This window comes from Oryctolagus cuniculus, chromosome 2 (genome assembly GCF_051225735.1).
Source record: "Oryctolagus cuniculus isolate XC-2025 breed Fujian yellow rabbit chromosome 2, ASM5122573v1, whole genome shotgun sequence".
Classification (NCBI taxonomy): domain Eukaryota; kingdom Metazoa; phylum Chordata; class Mammalia; order Lagomorpha; family Leporidae; genus Oryctolagus; species Oryctolagus cuniculus.
The window spans coordinates 116,005,435-116,029,042 of NC_142868.1; the positions used below are offsets into that span (position 1 = coordinate 116,005,435).

Consider the following 23,608-nt stretch of genomic DNA (forward strand, 5'->3'; position numbering starts at 1 on the left):
TGATGAAGCCAACCAGTGACTGAAGGATTAGCCTTCTCCCCTCCCTTAGTACAATCTCTCAACATATGCAGAGGAATTACCTGTTAAGAACGCTGAAAGGCTGAAAGTCCTTATGAATATGTTAAATAGGCTTGATTTGAATCAAGTAAGAGAGTCCTAACAGGGGATTCGTACATCTGCTCTACCCCTGCACAGATACAACTCTGACATATTTTCCTCCCTGCCTCTTCCTCATCTAGACTGAAGCCTCGCCTGTCTTTAGTTATGACAACGTTCTATTGGAGGGGACACAATGACCTTTACTGGATTACAGTTAATTACAGTATTCATTCCCTCAAGGAAATTCAGAAAACAAGGAAGACTTTTACCAGCTTGTTAGGACAGCAACTCTCACAACTACTGCAGCTGGAGGGAATCCCAGAGACCCATACGCCAGCTGAAGCATTGATCACCCTCCTGCTCCCCTCTCCCACCTCCTCCCCACAACACACACACACACACACACACTCCCTCAAGGATTTTAAAGCCTATCTTTACATCTTATCTCTAAATCCAGGTGTTGGCACCACTCTGCCATCTGGGAACACACTCTATGATCTGGGAACCAGTGTCCTAATTGTAACAGCCACCAAACCAAGTCATTGAAGGGAAAGAGCTGTACTGAATAGTAAATTTTCCAGGGGGAGATTTTCAAAACCAAATCCCTGGATCCCACCCCAGAGTTATTGAATCAGGTGTCTGGGGCTGGGCCCCAGGCATCTGTGCATTTCAAAGGCGCCCTAGGATGTTTGAGTGGAGCTTGTTGGGAGGCCAGTTCTGAGAAGTCACCCTTGGGAGGCAGTTGACTTCCTAGCATTGGAGCCATGGCTGTATCCCACTCTCCAGGGTCTGCTTGGAGAACTGGATGGACACGGGGTGGTTTCTTGTCAGTTGTGGCTATGGGAGTGAACTTGAGGGTTGACCCTAAGACCTCACTAGATGCCTGAGGAGGGAGGCTCACCCTTGTCATGGAGAAGGCTGGTGCTAGGTCCTGCTCTGGGTCCTGGCGTTGGCATAAGGGTGGATTTGAATGGAATGGCAAGGATTAGAAGGAGAGAAAAGCATGGGCCAGGAGGCCATGTTGGAGTCTGTGTCATGGGGTGAGGGCATCAGGCTTCAGGGTGCTCCTAAGTGGAAGCACCTGTTTGGCTTTGAACATGGGAGAGGGAAGGAACTGGTCAGGACTTCCAGGTTGCACAACTCCCCTTGTCCCTAAGTGCCCCCTGCCCTGGAGTTATGCAGCCGTGACTCTCAGAAGGTGAGTCTGTGGGGGAAAGGGGGAAGTACAGTAGGTTCAAGACCTGCCCCGGCTTTCAAGCCTTGGTGTGTGAAGAGGGTAATGTCTGAGGGGGCACGACTCCTTTTTCTCCTTCCCTCCAACACCTCACAGCATCTCGGCAGTATTGCACTTATCTGACCCCAGTGCTTGAAGCAGCTCCCCTAGGAAACGAAACAAAGCAACCCTCAGTCTTTTGTGTAATCTCGACTCCCATTTTGTGTTCTGAGAAACGGCTCACCTGCTGTAGGGTATTCCAAGATAAGACCCACTCTTTCTTCAGCGACTCAGGTAAGACCTTCTGCCTCTCTGAAACCCCAGGCCACCTCCTTTTCTTTGATCCAATCCTCATTAAGGAGCATTCTCCCTGTCTTAGTCCATCTTCTGCTGCTTTAACAATTCTGGAGATTGGGAGAAGTATAAAGAACACAGAGTTGTTTGGCTCTTGGTTCTGGAGGTGAGGATGTCCAATAGAGGGCCAAACGCACTTTGATAACATCTACTCCTGCAATACCGATCCCACTCCTGCGACAATGACATGAATCCACTCCTGAAGGCAGATCCCTGCTCCTCAACATGGTTGCGGTAGGGATTCCAACATGCAGACTTTGGGGCACATTCAAAGAATTGTACTCCTAATTGTACAGTCTGAGCAAAATCATCTTCTTTACTGTCCTATGTATTTCACTTATCCACCTTTCTTATGGATTCCCCTTTTCTTCATCATAAAGAATTTTACAATGAGAGATCTGCTTCTGGTAATCTATTAGAAATCCAGCTGACAGGTTGCACAAACATGTGCATGAACTCAACCCCTCTGAATTGTATACTTTAAAAGATGGTTAAGGAGCTGGTGCTGTGGCATAGCAGTGCCAGCATCCCATACAGGCGCCGGTTCAAGTCCTGGCTGCTCCACTTTCAATCTTGCTCTCTTCCATGGCCTGGGAAAGTAGTAGAAGATGGCCCAAGTCCTTGGACCCCTGCACCCATGTGGGAGACCCGGAAGAAGCTCCTGGTTCCTGGTTTTGGATCGGCCCAGATCCAGCTGTTGCAGCCAACTGGGGAGTGAACCAGTGGATGGAAGGCCTCTCTCTCTCTCTGCTTTTCAAATAAATAAATCTTTTAAAAACAGGTGGTTAAAATGGTATATTTTATGTCTGCTTTAGCATAATGAAAAAAAAACCCAGCTGACAAAGAAACACCCCTACTATGTGCTGGATGATGGGTGGGGTGGGGAAGTGGGTGGGGCTTGGGATAGGAAATGAGTAAGAACTACTTCCTGTGGTCCAGGAGCTCCCAGCTTGGCTGAGGAGACAAACACATAATCTGCTAATTGAGATACATAATTCCTGGTGACACAGATTACAATAGACATGTGCACACCTGATTTGAGTCAAGTTGTGAAGGACCTTGAATGCTACACTAAGAAGTTTGGATTTTATCCTATGGTAATTGGGGATCATGACTTTTTTTGTTTGTTTGTTTGTTTGAGACAGAGCTATCATCTACTGTTTTACTCCCCAGATGCCTACAACAAGCTAGGGCTGGGCCCGGTGGAAGCTAGGAGCTTGGAACTCCATTTGGATCTCTCATAGAAGTGGCAGGGACCCAACTATTTGAGCCATCATCTCTTGCCTCCCAGGGTGTGCAGACTGGAATGGAAATAGAATCAGGATTCAATCCAGGCACTCCAATACGGATGCAGTTGTCCCAACAGTGCAATCACTGCACCAAATGCTGACCCCATGAATGATTTCAAAGCCAGGGTAGGTATGACATGAACAGATTCACTATGATTCCTAATTCTTATCACATGCAGCTGCTTTGTAAGGAGTGTGTAAGAAATCAATGGCTGCCACAGTTTTAATTTTATAAAGTTGATCCCCGTAAAGCAGGTTCATATTTGCATTTCTCATTAAATATATTTCTTTCATGGCAGAAAGAGAGTGTTAACTTTGATTAAGTCTATTGGGAAGCCATAGACACAGATCTGGCAAGCGCACTCTAAGAAATGTTCGCAGAGCACACTAGAACTCAGAGAGCAGCAGTACCTACCTGGTAGGGAAGGCCTTCAACAGGGAGTGGGCTGGTGCAAGGGGGTGGTAAAAAGGAAGAGAGGAAGCTAGAACATGCTTGTACTCACATGGGTGGAGGAAGGGCACCACCGGTCAGGCCATGGGTGGGTGGGGGTCAGATGGCAGAGGTCTTTGGGAGCCTAGTTGAAGGCCTGGAACCTCCTCCCTATAGGTGGTGGCAGCCACCAAAGCCCTGTTAATAACAATGATGATGAAATACTGCTTCCTACTTGCCTGGCACAATTGTAGGAGGGTTAATGATATTGACTCATTTAACCCTGCCACAAACTATGGTTAGATGGTTTAGATCACTTTGGTGAACGTGTGGAGGAAGGTGATTCGTACAGACACCTGTTGTGATTTTAAAGACAAAGCAAGGGATGGGAACTTGTGAACTTTCAGTTCTGTTACATTTATGGTTTGTTTTATGGCCCAGAATATTATGGCAAATGCTTCGTTTGCAGGAGACTGTCTCCCGCTGTTGTTGGGTAGTTTCTATAAATGTCATCAGGTCAGTGGGTTATTGGTAGTGCTCAAGTCTTTTATAAATTTGATAATTTTACAGCTACTGTAATTATGGATTTGTCTATTTCTCTTTTTAGTTCTATATCCTCCGCAGACTCAGGAAGGTACATCGGCAGAGAAGGTTGGGACCGGAAGAAACGTTTTATCTCTTTAAATTTACTCTAGAACGGAGAAACAAAATGGAAATCACTACGTATCCCAGCAGGCCCAGTGGAGCTCAGGACAAACGCAAATAAGGGAGTGTGGGCATTCGCTACGCCCCTTTCCTTGGTTGGCAAGGCAACTGATACACAAAGCAGCCAATCGGTGAGAGGCTCACCTGTCGGGGCGGGAGCTCGACGACAGCCAATGGGTCGTTGGGTGGATGGTTCAACGGACCAATGGGTTGGGCGACGGGGTGGGCTTTGGATGAAGGGACGGCGGTGGGAAAGATGGCGGCGGCTCTGGGAGCCTCCGGGTGGTGGCAGCGGTGGCGGCGTCGTTTGTCGGCTCGGGATGGGTCCAGGATGTTACTCCTTCTTCTTTTGTTGGGGTCTGGGCAGGGGCCACGACAAGTCGGGGCGGGTCAGACGTTCGAGTACTTGAAACGGGAGCATTCGCTGTCGAAGCCCTACCAGGGTGAGGCGCCCGGGGCGAAGTGGTCGTGCAGGGTGGGGAGGGCTTCGGGTCCTGAGTTCTGCGGCAGAGGCGGGGAGGGCGAAGGGTTTTGTCTACCCGAGAAACCTGCCGGCGGCTGCTGGGGACTACCGGAGGGTGGGCTCCCGCCGCATTTGGGAACGCAGGGTCCATAGGGCAGGGGTCAGCCTGTCCCTCCCGCCCCCCGCCGCCCCACGAGCTGGAAGTTTCCAGTAGGTCGGGACACAGCGCTCAGATGCTTGTAGCCTTAGGCCAGGACGAGGTGGCGGTCGGGGTTACTCAGGGGTGTGTGTGTAGATGGAGGTCGGAGTTACTCGGGGTGTGTGTGTGTGTGTGTAGATGGAGGTCGCAGTTACTCGGGGTGTGTGTGTGTGTGTGTGTAGGTCGGAGTTACTTGGGGTGTGTGTGTGTGTGTGTGTGTGTGGTGGGAACTGAGATGGGGAGGGGTGCCGGAGGGCCCCTAGAGATGAGCCAGCCTCGGGCTGGAGCTGTGGGTGTAGAAAGCAAGCGGGAGGAAGAACTGGGGTAGAACTTGTCCTTAGTGGTTAGATAAGATGCCGCTACCGGTTGGAACACCTGCGCTCTCTAGTCCAGGAACCCTGCGGGTAAAGGCTGCTTAGCTGGGCTCTGTTGAGGGTTTCGGAGATCCCCTAATCATAGTTTTATCGACCGTTATCTACAGAGAGATGAATCCATGTAGATGACTTAACCAACCCAAGTCTGTTTCCCCACTGAGGTGTAGATAGGGGGACAGCAAACAAGGATGGGTGAAGTGCAAGAGTACTGATAAACACAAACGAGTACTGATATACTGCTAGTAAGGGTGATTGATTAGTCACTCAGCACATGCCTTGAGTGAATTATACAGACACACAAAGTTTAAACTCTCAGGGTGTTTATAGTATGAGGGCATGGCTGCCTCAGGTTCAAGGATTAAGAAAATAGAATATGATTAAGCCCCTTAGGCCTGAGAGTCAAGTTCTTCTGGGATAACAGGAGATCCCACCCCCACCCCCACCCCGTAGTACATGTTTAGATTGGGAAGGATGGATGTGAGCTCTGGTTTCGGTGACGGGATTACGGAATCAGAGTGGTAGCTCCTTTGTGCTGTAGGGTGTTCATCTGACAGGAAGCTTTCAAGATGGTAAGGATTTAAGCTTTGTGAGTAACAGGAGCTGGGAGAATGAGTGACAGGAGAGGGGAACACAGATGCAGGTTCTCGGAGCGCTGTGGTGTCTTGCTGAACTGGCCGATGTGGAAGAGTGAACTGATCAACTTCCTCCCCATAGGTGTGGGCACAGGCAGCTCCTCCCTGTGGAATCTGATGGGCAATGCCATGGTGATGACCCAGTATATCCGCCTTACCCCAGATATGCAAAGTAAACAAGGTGCCTTGTGGAACCGGGTGGTAAGAATCTCTGCCTCCTGTGTTGATGACCCAGAAAGTCCTAGAGTTCAGCAGTGGTGTATTGACTGACTTTTTCTGTCTGTTCCCAGCAGTCTGTTTTGTAGATACCAAGGATCTTTATTTCAGAGATTGTGGTGACCTTTGTAATAAATCAGATATTTAGGGAAATGCTTGCATTCATCTTGCTGAAGTGTCTTTAATTTCTGAGTCACCTGCTAGTGTGGCTTCTGCAGTTTAATAACTTTGCTTTGTTAAGGAGAAAACTTCAGTGTATCCCAGTCTCCATTTTAGTGCCTGTCCCTTGTTATTTCAGTTTGAAGAATCTATTTTCATGTTTCATTTCCATGTGAAAGTCACTCTAAGCCATTGGCCACTTTTTTAGATACAAAGTCTTCCTTGAGGTGTAGCTGCATTGTGATTGCCTGCAAGTGTAAGCTGATGCTTTCTTTTTTAGTTCCAGGGCTCGCTCTTTTCTTTTCTTTTCTTTTCTTTTCTTTTCTTTTCTTTTCTTTTCTTTTCTTTTCTTTTCTTTTTTTTCCTTTTCTTTCTTTCTTTCTTTCTTTCAAGATTTATTTATTTATTTAAAGGGCAGAGTTACAGAGAGGCAGAGGCAGAGAGAAAGAGAGGGAGGGAAGGAGAGAGAGGTCTTCCATCTGCTGGTTCACTCCCAATTGGCCACAACGGCCAGAGCTGTGCTGAACTGAAGCCAGGAGCCAGGAGCTTCTCCCACAAAGGTGCAAGAGCCCCAAGACTTGGGCCATCTTCCACTGCTTTCCCAGGCCATAGCAGAGAGCTGGATCAGAAGTGGAGCAGCTGAGACTAGAACCAGCGGCCATATGGGATGCCGACACTGCAGGCAGTGGCTTCACTTTTGGGGATGACCTTGCTTGGCATCCTTTGATGCTTGCTCTTGGGCTTCTATAAGTGAAAACTTTTGCATCATTTTTCTCATTCATTATAGTTAAATAGGCTTCAGAAAAAACTATTTCTTTTCCCTGTTCATTTTCTGTGGTAGAAAATTCTTGAGGAACAGAGAGGGAAGAGAAGTTTCTGCATGAGCTCTCCGCACAAGCTGGCCTCTTAGCCCAGATTGTAGTGCTGAGCTCTGTTTTGGACTGAGCGGAGCTTTGCACTCCAGTGAAGGCATAAAGGATAGTTGTAAAGACTTGGGTTCTAGATCCAGCTCTGTTGCAGCCCCTACAGGCTCTAGGCAGGTTATTTAATTTCTTGGTTTTTAGTTTCTCTGGCAGATGAACTTCATAATACCTGCTTTACTTGCTTCTCAGGGTGGTTGTGAAAATAAAGTAATAGACATGAAAAGACTTTGGCAAGTTAAAGTGGTTACAGAAACATGTTATTGTTATTAAGCTTGGACGTTTCATTGATGGGCTCTTAGGGCTAACCAAGTGATTATATACAAGGCTTGACACTTTGTTGCTGTCTCCTTTGCTCTCTGTCTCTATGTAAGTTTTAAGAGCCATTCTAAGATCTAGTTACCGCCTCTTTTCAGGTTTTCTAACATTGATATTCCCAGTTACCTGCCTATCAGAGTGAACCAGAGAGTAGGTTTTTTGTTTTTTTTTTTTTTTTTGGCATCATTTTTTTTAGAGATTTATTTATTTATTTGAAAGAGTTACACAGAGAGAGAAGGAGAGAGAGAGAGAGGTCTTCCATCTGCTGGTTCACTCCCCAGATGGCCACAATGGCCAGAGCTGTGCTGATCCAAAGCTAGGAGCTTCTTCCAGGTCTCCCACGTGGGTGCAGGGGCCCAAGGAATTGGGCCATCTTCTACTGCTTTCCCAAGCCACAGCAGAGAGCTGGATCGGAACTGGAGCAACCGAGACTCAAACCGGCACCCATATGGGATGCTGGCACTGCAGGCGGTGGCTTTACCTGCTGCACCACAATTCCAAATGATTATATACAAGGCTTGACACTTTGTTGCTGTCTCCACTGACCACAATGCCAGCCCCTTTAGCATCATTTTTGTAGGAAATAAAAATTATAGAGAAATGAAATAACACAGGAGGAAAATGTCAGATCTGGAATGTAAGTCTGGTCTCTGACAAAGTCATTGTCATTACAGTTACAACATGTTAATCTCTTTTTGCCTTAAACTAGAGAACATACTATTTATATATTTCTTCAGTTATAAAGGGTGAGGGACAACACAAATATTGAAAATTCTCCTTGTCAAAATGCCATAGATCTTTGTATATTAGATAACCATTTTTCAAGTTTATTTTTTTCCTTTACATTATTGAAAGTTTAAGGTAGATTTACTTTGTTAAAAGTATATAGCAAATAATATAAAAGTTTAGAATGAAAGAGTCATTCCTTGAACTCTTTAGTTCCTCACTCCTAAAAACAACCACTTTTTTTTTTTTTTTTTTTAATTTTTTGACAGGCAGAGTGGAGAGTGAGAGAGAGACAAGAGAGAAAGGTCTTCCTTTGCCGTTGGTTCACCCTCCAATGGCTGTCGCGGCCGTCGTGGCCGGTGCGCTGCGACCGGCGCACCGCACTGATCCAATGGCAGAAGCCAGGTACTTCTGGTCTCCCATGGGGTGCAGGGCCCAAGCACGTGGGCCATCCTCCACTGCACTCCCTGGCCACAGCAGAGAGCTGGCCTGGAAGAGGGGCAACCGGGACAGAATCCGGCGCCCCGACCGGGACTAGAACCCGGTGTGCCGGCGCCACAAGGTGGAGGATTAGCCTATTGAGCCGCGGCGCTGGCTAAAAACAACAACTTTTAACTCTTGGCTTTTATTTATTTATTTTTTTAATATTTATTTATTTATTTATTTATTTGAAATGCAGAGAGAGAGAGAGAGAGATTTGGTTCACTCCCAAATTGCCACAACAGCCTGATCTGGGCAGACTGAAGCCAGGAACCTGGAACACCATCTTGGTCTCCCATGTTGGTTGCAGGGCCCCACTTGGGCCACATTCTACTACTTTCCCAGGTGCATTAGCAGAGAGCTGGATTGGAAGTGGAGCCGCCACGGAGTTGTTAAGTTGTTGAATAGAGTGCATTCTTTTGGAAGTTCTCATATTTGCTGTCTGCCGAAGTTGATGCTTTGGTTCTGTCCCTTTGTGGATTTTTGAGGAGTGAACCAGAAGATGAAAGATTAATTTTCAAAGAAGTATTTAAAATTTTTTCTTATTTTATTGGAATAGGGTAAGGCTTGGTCATTGGGATTTTTAAAAGCTCCATACAGCAAAGTTTCAGAATTACTGTTCAACATAGCCCTGTGCAAGGCCACATCCCATTTGTGAGTGCTGGTTTGAGTCCAGGCTGAACTGCTTCTCATCCAGCTCCCTGCTAAAGATGGCCCAAGTAGGGTCCTCACTGTCCCTGTGGGAAACCCAGGTGGAGTTCTTGGTTCATGGCTTCAGCCTGGCCCAGCCCTGATTGTTGTGGCCATTTGGAGAGTGGGCTGGGTGATAGAGGATCTCTTCCTCTCTCTGTCTCTCCCTCTGTGTCACTTTGCCTTTTGAAATAAATAAATCTTTAGAAAAAGATTTAACATAAATATGAAACTCAAAAGCTGAGCCAATACATAGTGGCAGACACTTGTTGAAATTCTCCAGCCCTGTCTTCCTCTGTGGGTCTTAATGCCTACCTATTGGGTATGGGGCAGCTTCCTACCACTGAATTTCATTTTGCCCTGAAATCTAAATGAAATAGCAGAGAGAGAAGCACATAAAATGACAAGACAAGGACTAGGCTCATCAGAATAGGGTAAAATTTCAGGGTTCCTTGCTAAATGCAGAAGTACCCAACTCTCTTTAGTTTAAAAAAAATATTTGAAAGGCCAGGTGACAGAGAAGGAAGCAGAAAGGAGAGGAGAGAGAGATCTTCTATCTGCTGGTTCACTCTCCAAGTGCTGACAACAGGCAGGTCTAGGCCAGCCTGAAGCCAGGAGCCAGTAACTCCATCTGGGTGTCCCAAGTGGGTGGCAGGAATTCAAGCACTTTAGCCATCATCTGCTGCTTTCCAGGTGCATTAACAGGGTGCTGGGTTAGAAGTGAAGGAGCAGGGACTCAAACTGACATTCCAATACGGGACACAGGTGGCCTGTGCAGCAGCTTAACCTGCTGTGCCACGGCATCCAGGCCACCAAGCCCCTTTCATTTTGACCATGTACTCCTAATACTAACACTTTTGGAAAATGTCCCAGAAATTAAAAGTGAAAACTGAAAATGATGTAGCAATGTGTTTCTGAACAGCCAAAATGATTTATTTGAAAAGCCTTTGGCTGAACCCAGTTGGTCTGTTTGCTCCTGTTTTTTCACAGTGGACTTTAACCAGGAGCCTCCCTCAACCAAATACTATACCCATTTTGGTTTCTTCTAGAAGCTCTTCAACTGTTTAGAGCACTTTATCTACCTGCCTCCTCCATTTTTGCATGGTTTTGATATACGGTGCAGAAGTCTGGTTAGCTCCCACCTGATGTTTTCCCTGTTGAGGCTGTCCTTGTGGAGGGATGGTGTTCTCTTCTAGTGTATTTATGTTTCTTGGCCTTGGCCATGGCCATGAGAGTTTGGGAAACTGTAACTTGCCCTTCTGATGGGAACTGTGGCTTGCTCCTCAGTTTGGCAGAGAGCCAAGTCTAACTAATTAACATTGTTTATAACATCTGCTAATTACCTTTGCATAATGACTTGGCTTTCTTATTCTTTTATAACGAATGAGGCTTTGACCTTTAAATCCAAGCCTTTTAGAGACTTTCTGTCGGAGGAGTGAGTTGCTCTGCAAATGAGTATTAATTCAGCCATCTGTACTTTATAGGCCGCGATGCCTGCCTGGCTGGATGAGGGATCCAGTAGTCCAATTGACATTACCTTGTCCTTTCCAGCTTGGGAGTGCTATCCTGCTTCTGTTGGTAGATGTTGAAGATAATCAGGATTTCACATTAAATCGCTTAAACAGTTGAATGACTCAATCTGTTAATTTTATGACATGAACAGTTAGAGAGTCTTAGATTTCAGTTTTAACCCTTATACCCTCATGTTACCACATTTATGTTTTCTAAGTCTAAACTCTTGAGGGCTTGAGGTGTTTGCATTTCATGCTGTTCATTGATTCTCATGTCTTTTTCGCTACAGCCATGTTTCCTAAGAGACTGGGAGTTGCAGGTGCACTTCAAAATCCATGGACAAGGGAAGAAGAATCTGCATGGCGATGGCCTGGCGATCTGGTACACGAAGGATCGGATGCAGCCAGGTATTTGGGCCCCTGGGTTGCCTTGTCAGGGTGTGACAGGCCTGTGTTTTCATGTGTTCTCTTGTTGCAAAGAGTCCTCCCCAACAATGACAGCAGTTTCCCTCTCCTTGACGTCTATGGATGAACATTAGCCTGTCCAGTTTCTAGAGTGGGGTCTGAGTCCTCATAAACAGCTGAACCTGACTCATCCTGGGGTGGTTTCTCGCTTGTTAAATCCTTCTGAGTTTCCCTGTGAAATGTGGCCTGTTGGCCAAGTGAAAGCACTGGCTCTCCCGAACACTGGTGATTAGTGAGCTGGTTTCTGCGCATGTACAGGGAATGATCTCAGCACTTCTGAGTCAAGAGGAGAGTTACCTATTTTTTCTTGTTGTGTGGGAGCCATTGCTTCAAGTAGATGGCAACCTCAAGCTGATTTGACCTGGTCTCTTTTGCAACAAGAAGTAGAGCTTGGGAATTCAGTTCTCTCTTGGGACTATAGTCTTCACCAAGTGTTTGTGAAGCAGAATTCTGTAGGGGCTCCTTAGCAACCAGCTTGGATCAGGGAGCTGCCATGGTGCTAAGTGAGGTTACAGTGGCCTTCTGTCTTTCCCCTGCCTTCACCAACAAGCTACAGGTATTTACTGGGCGCTTGCTACAGGCCATACACTTTGCTGGGTCCTTTTACATGTGTTTTCTCGTCTTCAGTGAAGCCTGGGAGTCATTTGAATTTCACTTTTTCCTCCATCATAGTGATATAGTATTCCTTTATCAACTCTCGGCTTTATTTCATTGTTCATCATCTGTTCTCTCTCTCTAGGGCCTGTGTTTGGAAACATGGACAAATTTGTGGGGCTGGGAGTATTTGTAGACACCTACCCCAATGAGGAGAAGCAGCAAGAGGTAATGGCAAGTGTCAGAGCTTAGGTCAGCTGCACTGATGTCACAGGAATGCTGTGCAGGAGGGGACAGAGGGGATAGGTAGGGGTTCTCATCTCCTGAACTTCAAAGGTTAATGTCCTCATCAGTTTTTTTCCTAGAGAGGACTGTTTATGATCACACAGTCCTTTGGGAATAGCTGTCACGAACAGGGAATCTTTCTCAGTGCTGACTCTTGGCGCATGTTAGGCAGCCACTGACATTGAGCAGGCTGGGCTGGTTGGCGCTTTGGCTGCTAGACCAGCACCAGAGAAGCCGAAGGTACAAGACTCAGCTCCCCTGACTTGCAGTCCACCATGGCTGTGCTCTCTTCTGCAGCGTGCTCGGCCTCTCCAGCATCTTTTTCTTCTTCGTCTTCTCACAGCTGGACAGCGGGCTTCCTGCCCTGTTAGGAAAGGCTGTAAGAAAAGGAAATGGGTGAAATCTGGCATTTGCCTAGAACCTTGTATCTATCCAGTGGCAGAGCTTCTTGCTCTCTGTTCGCTGACCCTAAGGATTCTTTGGTTTGTCCTCCTACTGGCAGTGGGGTTGTACGCCCTCTGTGTCTCATGCACTGCCATCAGGTGATGAGAGGGCTGCTATGGCAAGGTGTCACTGCTTATCCTGTAGCTAAAGAGTATTTAACAAGGAAGGCAGAATTAGGAATGGAGGCAGAGGTCACTTTGCTTTTTTCCCCAAAGGTTTGCTGTGAAAAATTTTAAACTTGTAAAAAAAAAGTTTGAGAAGTAGAACAATCATCACATCAGCAACACCCACATTTGACAGCTGCCTTTTCCCACAGAGGAGATGGAGAGTGAGACCAGACAGGAGAATAACTTATGCTGTGGGTCAGGTAGAGTTGCTTCGCCATGTTCTTCTGGGTTCTTCTTCATTCCACATACAGCAAGGTGGCAGGCCCTGGGAGTTAGCAAGCCAGCGTGGTCCCTGCTCTCAGTAGTGCTGAGAATGACGGTGGGGGTTGCTGGGCACTGTAGGAGGACTCAGCAGGAGCATGTGACCTGGAGTGGCTGGGGAGGGCATTCTCCAGGAAGTGACATTTACATTAATGTCTGCAAAGTGAGGAACAACTGTTCTGTGCAGAAGGAAGAGCATGTGTTCAGTTGAGAGATGATGAATGTGAGGAGGTAAAGGGGATTTGGAGAGAGGTGAGGCTAGAAACAGAAGCAGGGCCAGCTGTCTTGCCATGCTGTGTGATTTCAGGGGCCACTGTTCATGCTGCTTGCTCGCTTGCTTGCTTTCTCGCTTTCTTTGTTAGATTTATTTATTTATTTGAAAGGTGGTGGCAGGGGCAGAGAGAGAGTGAAAGAGGTCTTCCATCTGTTGGTTCACTCCTCATATGGCCCTAACAGATGGAGCCGGGCCGATCTGAAGCCAAGAGCCTGGAGCTTCTGGGTCTTCCACATGGATGCAGGGGCCAAAGGACTTGGGTCATCTTCTACTGTTTCCCAGGAGCATTAGCAGGGAGCTGGGTCGGAAGTGAAGCAGCCAGGCACTTGAATTGGCACCCAAATGGGATACCGGCACTGTAGGCGGCAGCTTTATCCACTACGCCACAGCGCCAGCCCCTCATGCTGCTTTCTTAGCCCTGTTTCCTCTCAGGCACCTGAGCTAGCTACTGAGACTCAGCAGTGTCTGCTGGGGAGGTTGGTGGTTTAGCTCTTTAACATCAGAGCAGTCTCTGTCCGGGACTCATCCTCAGCATGTGAGTAGGCCAGGCTGTGCAGGGTTGGGTTCCTGTTGAGGAGCCTGGACTTTATTCTGAGGGGTAAGCGCACCAAAATTTAATGAGTCCTGACTAGACTGACAGTCATACTGAGGAATGGTGGTAGTTAGAGACGCATTTGAATAGGAGGCGTAGGCTGCATGGCTTGAGGGGAATTTCAAATCTGCCTCTGTTTGTCCCCAAAACCAATTGTTCAGGCTCTCTTATCTTCCATTTTACAATGAGATTGTAGCAATTTTGATTTGAGAGACAACATTTTGAGAGTAGGCATAAATAAAAAAATTAATTTTAGATGATAAAAAAATCAGGACTGCTTTTCTGGCTTGCTGCATGGTGCTCACCCCGAACTGCACATTGCAGTTACGTGGAGAGTGCTCAGAAATACAAATGTCTGCACCCCAGCTGCACAGGCTCTAATTCCCTTTGTCTGAAGTCCAGGCAGCTTTTTTCAGAGTTCTCCACACGTTTCACATGTATAGCCCGGGTTGTGAACTGCTGGACCAGTATCAAGTCCTTGTTTCCTTATAAAATGAAAGTATTAAAGGCAGTGTTTATGATGAAGTGGCTGCTATATGCCAGATACTTTGCAAATATTGTCTTCAGAGAATTTATCAAACCTCCTGATAGTATTATTTTTCCCTTTTACTGCTGAGTAAACAAAGGCTTCAAAAAGTTAAACATCTTGTTTAAGGTAACAGTCAGTGTAGGATGAAGCACAATTCCACCGAATTCCAGAGGCCACGCTTTTAGTTAACAATGAGGCTCTACCAGTCCCCGTCCGTTTTTTTCTGCTAAGTTGATTTCTTTCTTGAGAATAGACACATTTGTTATTTTTCTATGATCTCTTATGCTTTTTCCATTTTTTTTTAAGATTTATTTTATTTGAAAGAGTTATAGAGAGAGAGAAAGAGAGAGATCTTTCATCTGCTGGTTCACTCCCCAAATGGCTGCAACAGCTGGGGCTAGGCCAAAGCCAGGGGCCGGGAGCTTCATCTGGGTCTTCCATGTGGCTGCAGGGACCCAGGGACTTGGGCCCTCTTCTGCTACTTTCCCAGGTACCTTAGCAGGGAGCTGGATTGAAAGTGGAGCAGCCAGGACTTGAACTGTTAGCCATATAGGCTGTCAGTGTCACAGGCCTCAGCTTAACCCACTACTTCATAATACGAGCCCTTATTTCATTTTTTTATTTTTAAAGAGATTTTATTTATTTGAAAAGCAAAGTTAGAGAGAGAGAGGGAGATACATAGAGAAAGGAGTTTTCCATGGTTGGTTCACTCCCCAAATAGCCTCAATGACTAGGGCTGAGCCAGGCTGGAGCCAGGAGCCAGGAGCTTCCTCCAGGTTTCCCACATGAGTGCAGGGGCCCAAGCACTTAGACCATCCTCTGCTGCTTTCCCAGGCCATTAGCAGGGAACTGGATAGGAAGTGGAATGGCCAGGACTCGAACCAGTACCTGTATGTGATTCTGGCTTAACACCCTAGGCCACAACGCCAGCCCCACTCAGTGTCCTCCCTTCTACATTCCAACCATCTGGAACTAGCTTAGAAAATAAAATCAAATGTGTATTGTCAGTGGCATAGTTTACTTCAGTGTCATGTATAAAAATACCAGGCATTATTCTAAGCACTATTATACACATATTTTTTTAAAGATTTATTTGAAAGGCAGAGAGACATCTATCCACTGGTTCACTCCCTAAATGGTCACAACAGTGAGATCTGGGCCAGGCTGAAGCTAAGAGGCAGGAACTTAGTACTGGTCTCCCATGTGGGTGCAGGAACACAAGTACTTGGGCTGTCTTCTGCTGCTTTCCCAGGTGCAGTAGCAGGAAGCTGGATCGGAAGCAGAATAGCCAGGACTGGAACTGGCGCTCTGACAAAGTATGCTGTTGTTGTAAATGACAGTTTAACCTGCTGCTCCACAGCACTGGCCTCTTTGACTTACATTACTTGCTCATCAGAGCAACTCTTTTCAGGTAGATGTTATTTTTACTTTATGGGTAAGAAGCTGGAGTACCTGTACAAATGTTATAAGACTTGTGTCACACAGGTAGTGGATCTGATTCCAAAAAGTCCACTTTCATTATTTTGGTTTGTTATCTTGAGCACATAGAAGGTGACAACTACCTTTTGAAAACTTGCAAATGACTGGTTTGTGTACGGAAGATGTACTAGAGGAGAAAGAAAGCACAGGTGGGGGGCTGTGTGGAACAATTAATCAGATTCCTAAAGGTAATAGTTAATGCATTGCTCAGTTTCTTATTTTCTTGTCACCAGAGTACACATGACCCTATTGCTCAACTTAACTTTCTGCATTTGTTCATGAGGAAATACTGGAAAAATAGCAGAAACCAGTAATTCATCTGAGAAAGGGGCAGGAGAATTCAGTTTATGAAGGATCTTCAAGAAGTTAATGGAAAAATACCTTTCATGAAACAGTGCATGGACTTCAAAATTTTTGCACCAAAATAAAGTTTAAATTCCATTTCCACAAACTTTTTGAAGTACTCTCATGTTAATTGAGTTTAGGCCTGGAACTCTGAAATCAGAAGAGGTTATCCATAGGTACGTATCCTTAGTTTTCCTTCAGCAGTATAGTAATTGTAGTTGTGATTGATAACCTACGACCTTCAGTATTTAGGAATACAAGGTGCCAGCTGTGCCACAGTGCTGTTGCTTGATCATGAATTGCTATTGAAATGATAATTAAAGAAGCAATAGAAAATCTTTATAGACCTATAACAAGGGAAAGATTGAAATAGTAATGAAGAAAAGCCGAAGCCTAGATGGCCTCACTTGTGAATGTTAGCAAATATATAAACGTGAGATTAGTACAAATTCTTCTCAAACCCTTACCAAAATAGGAAGGAAGACTAACCAACTCATTTTGCAAGGTCATATTCTGATACCAAAGCCGGACAAAAGCAATCACAAGAAAACAATAGACCAATCTTACAAATATAGACATAAGTCTTCAATAAAACAACCAAATGATGTATTCTGGGAATTCAAATTTGACTTAACATCTGAAAATTAAAATGATGCACTATATCAGTAGACTGAAGGACAAAAACCAATTGATCGTCAGAGTAGGTAAAGAAAAAGTGATAAGATTCAACATCTGGGGCCAGCGCTGTGGCAGGTAAAGCTACTGCCTGCAGTGCCGGCATCCCGTATGGGCACTGGTTCAAGTCCTGGCTGCTCCACTTCCGATTCAGCTCTCTGCTATGGCCTGGGAAAGCAGTAGAAGATGGTCCAGGTCCTTGGATCCCTGCACCTGCAAGAGAGACCTGGAAGAAGCTCCTGGCTCCAGATTGGCCCTGCTCCAGCCATTGTGGCCATTTGGGTAGTGAACCATTGGATGGAAGACTTCTGTCTCTCTGCCTCTGCCTTTCTGTAACTCTACCTTTCAAATAAATAAATCTTTTTAAAAAATTTAATCTCTTTATGATAAACACTCAATAAATTAGGAATAGTAGGTAATGTCCTCAATTTGATAGAGGTCATCTATGAAAAACTGTCAGCTAACATTATATTTAATGGTAAAATGAATGCTTTGCTCCCAAGATCAGGTGTATGACACAGCTATACACATTTGCCACTTCTGTTGAACATTGTGCTGGAGGTGTTAGCCAGGACGTTTAGACATGAAGTGAAAGGCATCCAGATTGGAAAGGAAGAAGTAAAAGTATTTCTCTCTTCAGAGGAAAGGGTGTACAAAATCTTAGGGAACCCACAGATAACAAAAAAACTTCATAAGAACTAATGAATCCAGCAGAGTTACAGGATACAAGATCAATATGTAAAAAAAAGTAGTTTCTGTATGCTTGCAGTGAACAATTCAAAAATAAAATAATCCCATTTACATTTAACAAGAATACAATATTTAGAAATTAACAAAGGAACTACAAAAATATTGTTGAAGGAAATTAAAGAAGACCCAAGTAAATGGAAAGCTATCCCATGGAATGGATCAGAAGACTTGGGGAGGGGCCAGCGCTGTGGCGTAGCGGGTAAAGCTGTCGCCGGCAGTGCCAGCATCCCATATGGGTGCTGGTTGAGTCCTGGCTGCTCCATTTCTGATCTACTTCTGCTATGGCCTGGGAAAGCAGTAGAAGATGGCCCAAGTCCTTGGGCCCCTGTACCCACCTGGGAGACCCAAAGGAAGCTCCTGGCTCCTGGCTTTGAGATTGAAACAGTTCTAGCTGTTGCTCCCAGCTGGGGAGTGAACCAGCGGATGGACGACCTCTCTCTGTGTAACTTTGACCTTCAAATAAATAAATCTTAAAAAAAAAAAAAAAAAAAAAAAGAGGCCGGCGCCATGGCTCACTAGGCTAATCCTCCGCCTAGCGGCGCCGGCACACCGGGTTCTAGTCCCGGTCGGGGCGCCGGATTCTGTCCCGGTTGCCCCTCTTCCAGGCCAGCTCTCTGCTGTGGCCAGGGAGTACAGTGGAGGATGGCTCAAGTGCTTGGGCCCTGCACCCCATGGGAGACCAGGAAAAGCACCTGGCTCCTGGCTCCTGCCATTGGATCAGTGCGGTGCGCCGGCCGCAGCGCGCCGGCCGCGGCGGCCATTGGAGAGTGAACCAACGGCAAAAGGAAGACCTTTCTCTCTGTCTCTCTCTCTCACTGTCCACTCTGTCAAAAAAAAAAAAAAAAAAAAAAAAAAAGATTTGGAATTAAGATGGAAGTATTGCCTACATTGATCTATAGGTTTGATGCAGTTCTGTGCAGAAATTGCCAAGTTAATCCTAAAATCTATATGGAAATTCAGGAGATACAGGATAGTCAAAATAATTTTGAAGAGCGAAGAATGAAGTTGGAGGACTCAGACTTTCTGGTTTCAAAACTTAAAGCTACAGTAATTAAAAAAAAATAAAGTACTACTGGCATTAGAACAGTCATACAAATAACTAAAATAGAATTGAGAGTCAATTTTTTTTTTTTTTTTTTTTTTTTTTTTTTTTTTGACAGGCAGAGTGGACAGTGAGAGAGACAGAGAGAGAAAGGTCTTCCTTTGCCGTTGGTTCACCCTCCAATGGCCGCCGCTGCAGCCGGCGCACCGCGCTGATCCTGGCAGGAGCCAGGAGCCAGGTGCTTTTCCTGGTCTCCCATGGGGTGCAGGGCCCAAGCACCTGGGCCATCCTCCACTGCACTCCCTGGCCATAGCAGAGAGCTGGCCTGGAAGAGGGGCAACCGGGACAGAATCCGGCGCCCCAACCGGGACTAGAACCCGGTGTGCCGGCGCCGCAAGGTGGAGGATTAGCCTATTGAGCCACGGCGCCGGCTCGAGAGTCAATTTTTTAAAAACTTTGAGAAACAGTTCCCTTTCACTGGTTCACTCCCGAAATACTCAAAATGGTTGGGACATGGTAGGAGCCAAAGCCTGGACCCAGGAACACCACTTAGGTCTCCGATGTGGACAGCAGGAACCCAGTGACTTGAGCCATCAGTGTTGCCTGCAAGGCTGTGTGAATAGGAAGCTGGAGTCAGGAGCTGGAGCCAGAAGTTGAAGCAAGGCACTCCAATGTGAAACGCAAGTGGCTTAACCAGCATCTCAGCTGTTTGACTAAAGGGCTGCCCCTGGTCAATAGATTTTTTATAGGGGTGCCAAGGCATTTCAGTGGAGAAAATAATCATCTTTTCAATACAGGGCTAGAGCACCTAATTATACACATGGAAATTATAAAGTTACTCCTACCTCACCCTATAAGCAGAATTTAACTGAAATGGATCAAAGACCTAAATGTGAAAAATGGAACCTTAAAACTCTTAGAAGGAAAACATAGGCTTAATTCTTCATGAGCTTGAAGCTGACAGTGTTTTCTTAGGATCCCAAAAGCAAAAACAGCAAAGGATAACATTGGGCTTCATAAAACAATTTTACAAGCTTCAAAGAATTCTGTTAAAATGAAAAGACAATGTATAGAGTGGGGAAATGTAGGCAAATCATGTAACCTATTAGGAATTTGTTTCTAAAATGCTTTTTTTTTTTTTTTTTTTTATCATTTATTTTACTTGAAAGAGTTACAGAGAGGCAGAGAGAGAAGTCTTTCATCTGCTGGTTCATTCCCCAAATGGCCACAATAGCCAGAGCTGGTCCAGGAGCTTCATCCAGGTCTTCCTCGGGGGTGCAGGAGTCCAAGGATTTGGGCCATCTTCCACTGCTTTCCCGCATTAACAGGGAGCTAGATCGGAAGTAGAGCAGCCAGGACTCTAAACAGCCCTTGTATGGGATGCTGGTGCTGCTGTAGGCAGCAACTTTACCCGCTATGCCACAGCACCAGCCTCTCTTCCTAAAATATTTGAAGAACTCTTACAACTCAATAGTAAAAAGATATCCCAATTAAAAGTGAACAAAGATCTGAATAGAGGTTTCTCCAGGAAGATAAAACAAATGACCAGCAAACAAATGAAAAAAAAAATGCTCAACATCGTTAGTCATCAGAGGAAAGTAAATTAAAACTTCAATAAGACACCACTTTATACCTACTAAGATGGTTAAGATAAACACAGAGTAAGTGTTAGCAAGGTTTTGGAATGATTGGAACCCTCATACACTGCTGTTGGGGCTGTAAAATCATACATTTGCTTTAGAAAAATAGTTTGGCATTTCTTCAAATGTTTAGACAGATTTAATATGATCCAGCAATTCCAATTGTAGGAATAAAGCCAAGAGAAACAAGTCTGCACAAAAACTTATATAAATGGTTATAGCAGCATTCATTGGAGCCAATAAAATGAACATAAATCAATATCCTTCAACTGTCTAGTGGATAAATAAAATGTGATATACAATGGACTGTCAATTCAGTAATAAAAAGAAATAGGTATTCCATTATGGATGACCCTTGAAGACATTTTACCAAAATAAAGATTCAATCACAAAAAGACCTACAAATTGTATGAGCCCATGCATGTGAAATGTCCAGAATAGGCAAACCCATAGAGACATTAGGTTAGTGGTTGCCTGGGCTGGGCAGTGTCGGCTGGACATGGGGAGAGTGACTAATGAGCACGGGGTTTCTCACTTGTGGTAATCATAATCTTAACTCTGAATACACAAAAAGCCACTGAAAGTGAATTACGTGGTACGCGTGTTATTTCTCAGCATTGTTACCCTGAAACGTTGGTTAAAGCATGACCTGGTCTGGGTCCTGGTAAGTCGTCAGCTGCTGATGACCGGTTTCTCCCATGAATGCAGATGGTGGGAAGTTGCAGGGAGCTCAGCAGCAGTCTTGGAGCGTGAATGTCTTCTGTCAGTTGCAGTCTGTACAATGTCAAGAATCCTTCCCAGAACCAGAGCACAGAAGTGGCAGCCCTCAGCAGGCTTGGCTGTCATTCTGAGAATTCTTTGGGCCTCACCCTGTGGAGGCAGGTAACAGTGGGTTGAAGAATGCGGAGAATAGATCTCTGATCTAGATCCAGCCAACCTGGAAGTCTTGTTTGAGATACTCCCCATGACTTTTTTATTTTTGGAATGGTTTTTCCTCCTTTGAACTGGAAGAAAGTTAACAATACTGTGCTATCCTTTTAAAAACACATTACCTCAAGTTACTATCTTGATGAAGATAATGGTTTCTGTTACTCTTAACAGAGAGCCTTTCCTAGACTTCTTAAATTATCTTGTTATCATCCTACTTGGATGTTGCTTGGGTTTTTTCCTCAGTCCTATGTTGGATAGTGTTTTCCAGGGGAGGCTCTTGGCCAGGCCTATGGAGTACATGTTTGCAACCTCTCTAGATGTGTCTAGGCATTGAAGCTGAGTCTCATTGGGAGAACTTTTTTTTTTCTTTTTAATTTGGAAAGCCAGAACAACAGAGAGCACTTGTGCATGAACTGGTTGACTCCCCAAATGTCTGCAACAGCCAGGGCTGGACCAGGCCAAAGCCAGGATCCAGGAACCCATCTGGGTCTCCCATGTGGGTGGCAGAAACCCAGACACTTGAGCCGTTACCTGATGCCTCCCAAGGCCAACAGTAGGAAGCTGAATTGGAAGTGAAGGTTAATCCTAGGTACTCTTGATACAGGGTGCAGTTTCAAGCTGCAGCTTAACCCGCGCCACAGTGCTTTCCCCAAGGAGAACTGGTTTTTGAGGAAAGTGTGGAAAGTATGTAACAATACTGTGCTATCCACTTTAAAAACACATTACCTCAAGTTACTATCTTGATGAAGATAATGGTTTCCGTTACTGTTAACAGAGAGCCTTTCCTAGACTTCTTAAATTATCTTGTTATCATCCTACTTGGATGTTGCCTTGGGTTTTTTCCTCAGTCCTATGTTGGATAGTGTTTTGTTTTTACCTTTTGTTTTTATTTTTTATTTTATCTTTTGATCTGCTACTATTGAATGAAGTCAACAAGAAGACAGTCTTTTCTGAGCCAGTAGAAGGAGAGAAGGAGAAAATAAGAGCCTGTGCTTTAGAGGATGCCTATCTCTGGGCTAATTCTTTCCCTTTGAGTTTTGACCCTTTTGAGAATCTGATAAAGGATTGGATCCATAGAAAGATGCCAGTATATGTAGACATGAGTTTGCACATAATTTAGCAGGTTCATGGAGTCACCAAAGTAGATTTGCCAACAAGGTCCGTTATTTCGGGGCCATCGCTGTGGTGTAGTGGGTACAGCCACCGCCTGCAGTGCTGGTATCCCATATGGGTCCCAGCTGCTCCACTTCTGATCCAGCTCTCTGCTATGGCCTGGGAAAGCAGTGGAAGACGGCCCAGTCCTTGGGCCCCTGCATCCACATGGGAGACCCGGAAGAAGCTCCTGGCTTTGAATATGCACAGCTCTGGCCATTGTGGCCATTTGGGGAGTGAACCAGCAGATGGAAGACTTTCTCTCTCTCTTCCTCTAACTCTGCCTTTCAAATAAATAAATAAATATTTTTAAAAATCTGTTATTTCAAAGATCATAGAGCTGCTAGCTCTATTAACCAAAGGTGTTCACATACAGTTAAAATGATGGGCAGCAGTGACATTAAGGTGTACTACTAGGCTGTTTGCTGAAACGTGGCACTTGAAATCTGGAAAGGCAAGTTATCAATGTTAGTGTTTGTGTTTGGGGGACACTTCAAATGTAAAGTTCTCTGAATTTGGAATATTCTAATGATGCCCTCAACTTGCATGATTTGAGTTTGTTCTTAGTAGCATTACAGTTGAGATTAAAATCATCCCATGTATTTTTTTGTTTGTTTAAGATTTATTTTTTTGAAAGAGTTAGAGAGAGAAAGAGAGAGGGATAGGCAAAGATCTTCCATCCACTTGTTTACTCCCCAAATGACAACAATGGCCAGGGTTGAGCCAGACTGAAGCCAAGAGCCAGTAGCTTCATCTGGGTCTCCCATGTGGGTGCCAGGGCCCAAGCACTTGGGCCATCTTCTGCTGCTTTTCCCAGGCCATTAACAGGGAGCTGGATTGGAAGTGGAGCAGCTGGGACTTGAACCCACTCCCGTGTAGGATGCTGGCATTGTAGGTAGCAGCTTTACCCTCGGTGCCACAATGCTGGCTCCATCCCATGTGGATACCGGGTTCGTGTCCCGGCTGTTCCACTTCCACTTCCAGCTGTCTGCTATGGCCTGGGAGAACAGTGAAGATGGCCCAAGTCCTTGGGCCCCCGCACCCACATGGGAGATCCAGAGGAAGCTCCTGGCTCCTGGCTTCAGATTGGCACAGCTCCAACTGTTGCGGCCAATTGAGGAGTGAACCAGCAGATGGAAGACCTCTCTCCATCTCTATCTCTGCCTCCTTCTCTCTGTGTAATTCTTTCAAGTAAATAAATCTTAA

The 23,608-nt window shown here is 45.4% G+C and overlaps 1 protein-coding gene across 5 annotated transcripts in view; it reads left to right on the forward strand.

Moving 5' to 3' along the window:
* Nucleotides 1-4,303: 4,303 nt before the first annotated feature.
* Nucleotides 4,304-23,608, forward strand: part of LMAN2L (lectin, mannose binding 2 like) — a 30,422-nt gene continuing 11,117 nt past the window's right edge. For 2 of the 5 annotated variants that reach the window (XM_070068786.2, XM_070068787.2), the window contains exons 1-3: nucleotides 4,308-4,533; nucleotides 5,841-5,959; nucleotides 11,069-11,186. In XM_070068786.2, the coding sequence (XP_069924887.1) occupies nucleotides 11,115-11,186 (72 nt within the window). In that variant the 5' untranslated portion in view covers nucleotides 4,308-4,533; nucleotides 5,841-5,959; nucleotides 11,069-11,114. Of the gene's footprint in view, nucleotides 4,534-5,840; nucleotides 5,960-11,068; nucleotides 11,187-11,982; nucleotides 12,066-16,101; nucleotides 16,320-23,608 lie in introns of those variants that run through there. The other 3 variants (XM_089326050.1, XM_002710024.6, XM_002710023.6) reach the window with 3 other exon arrangements.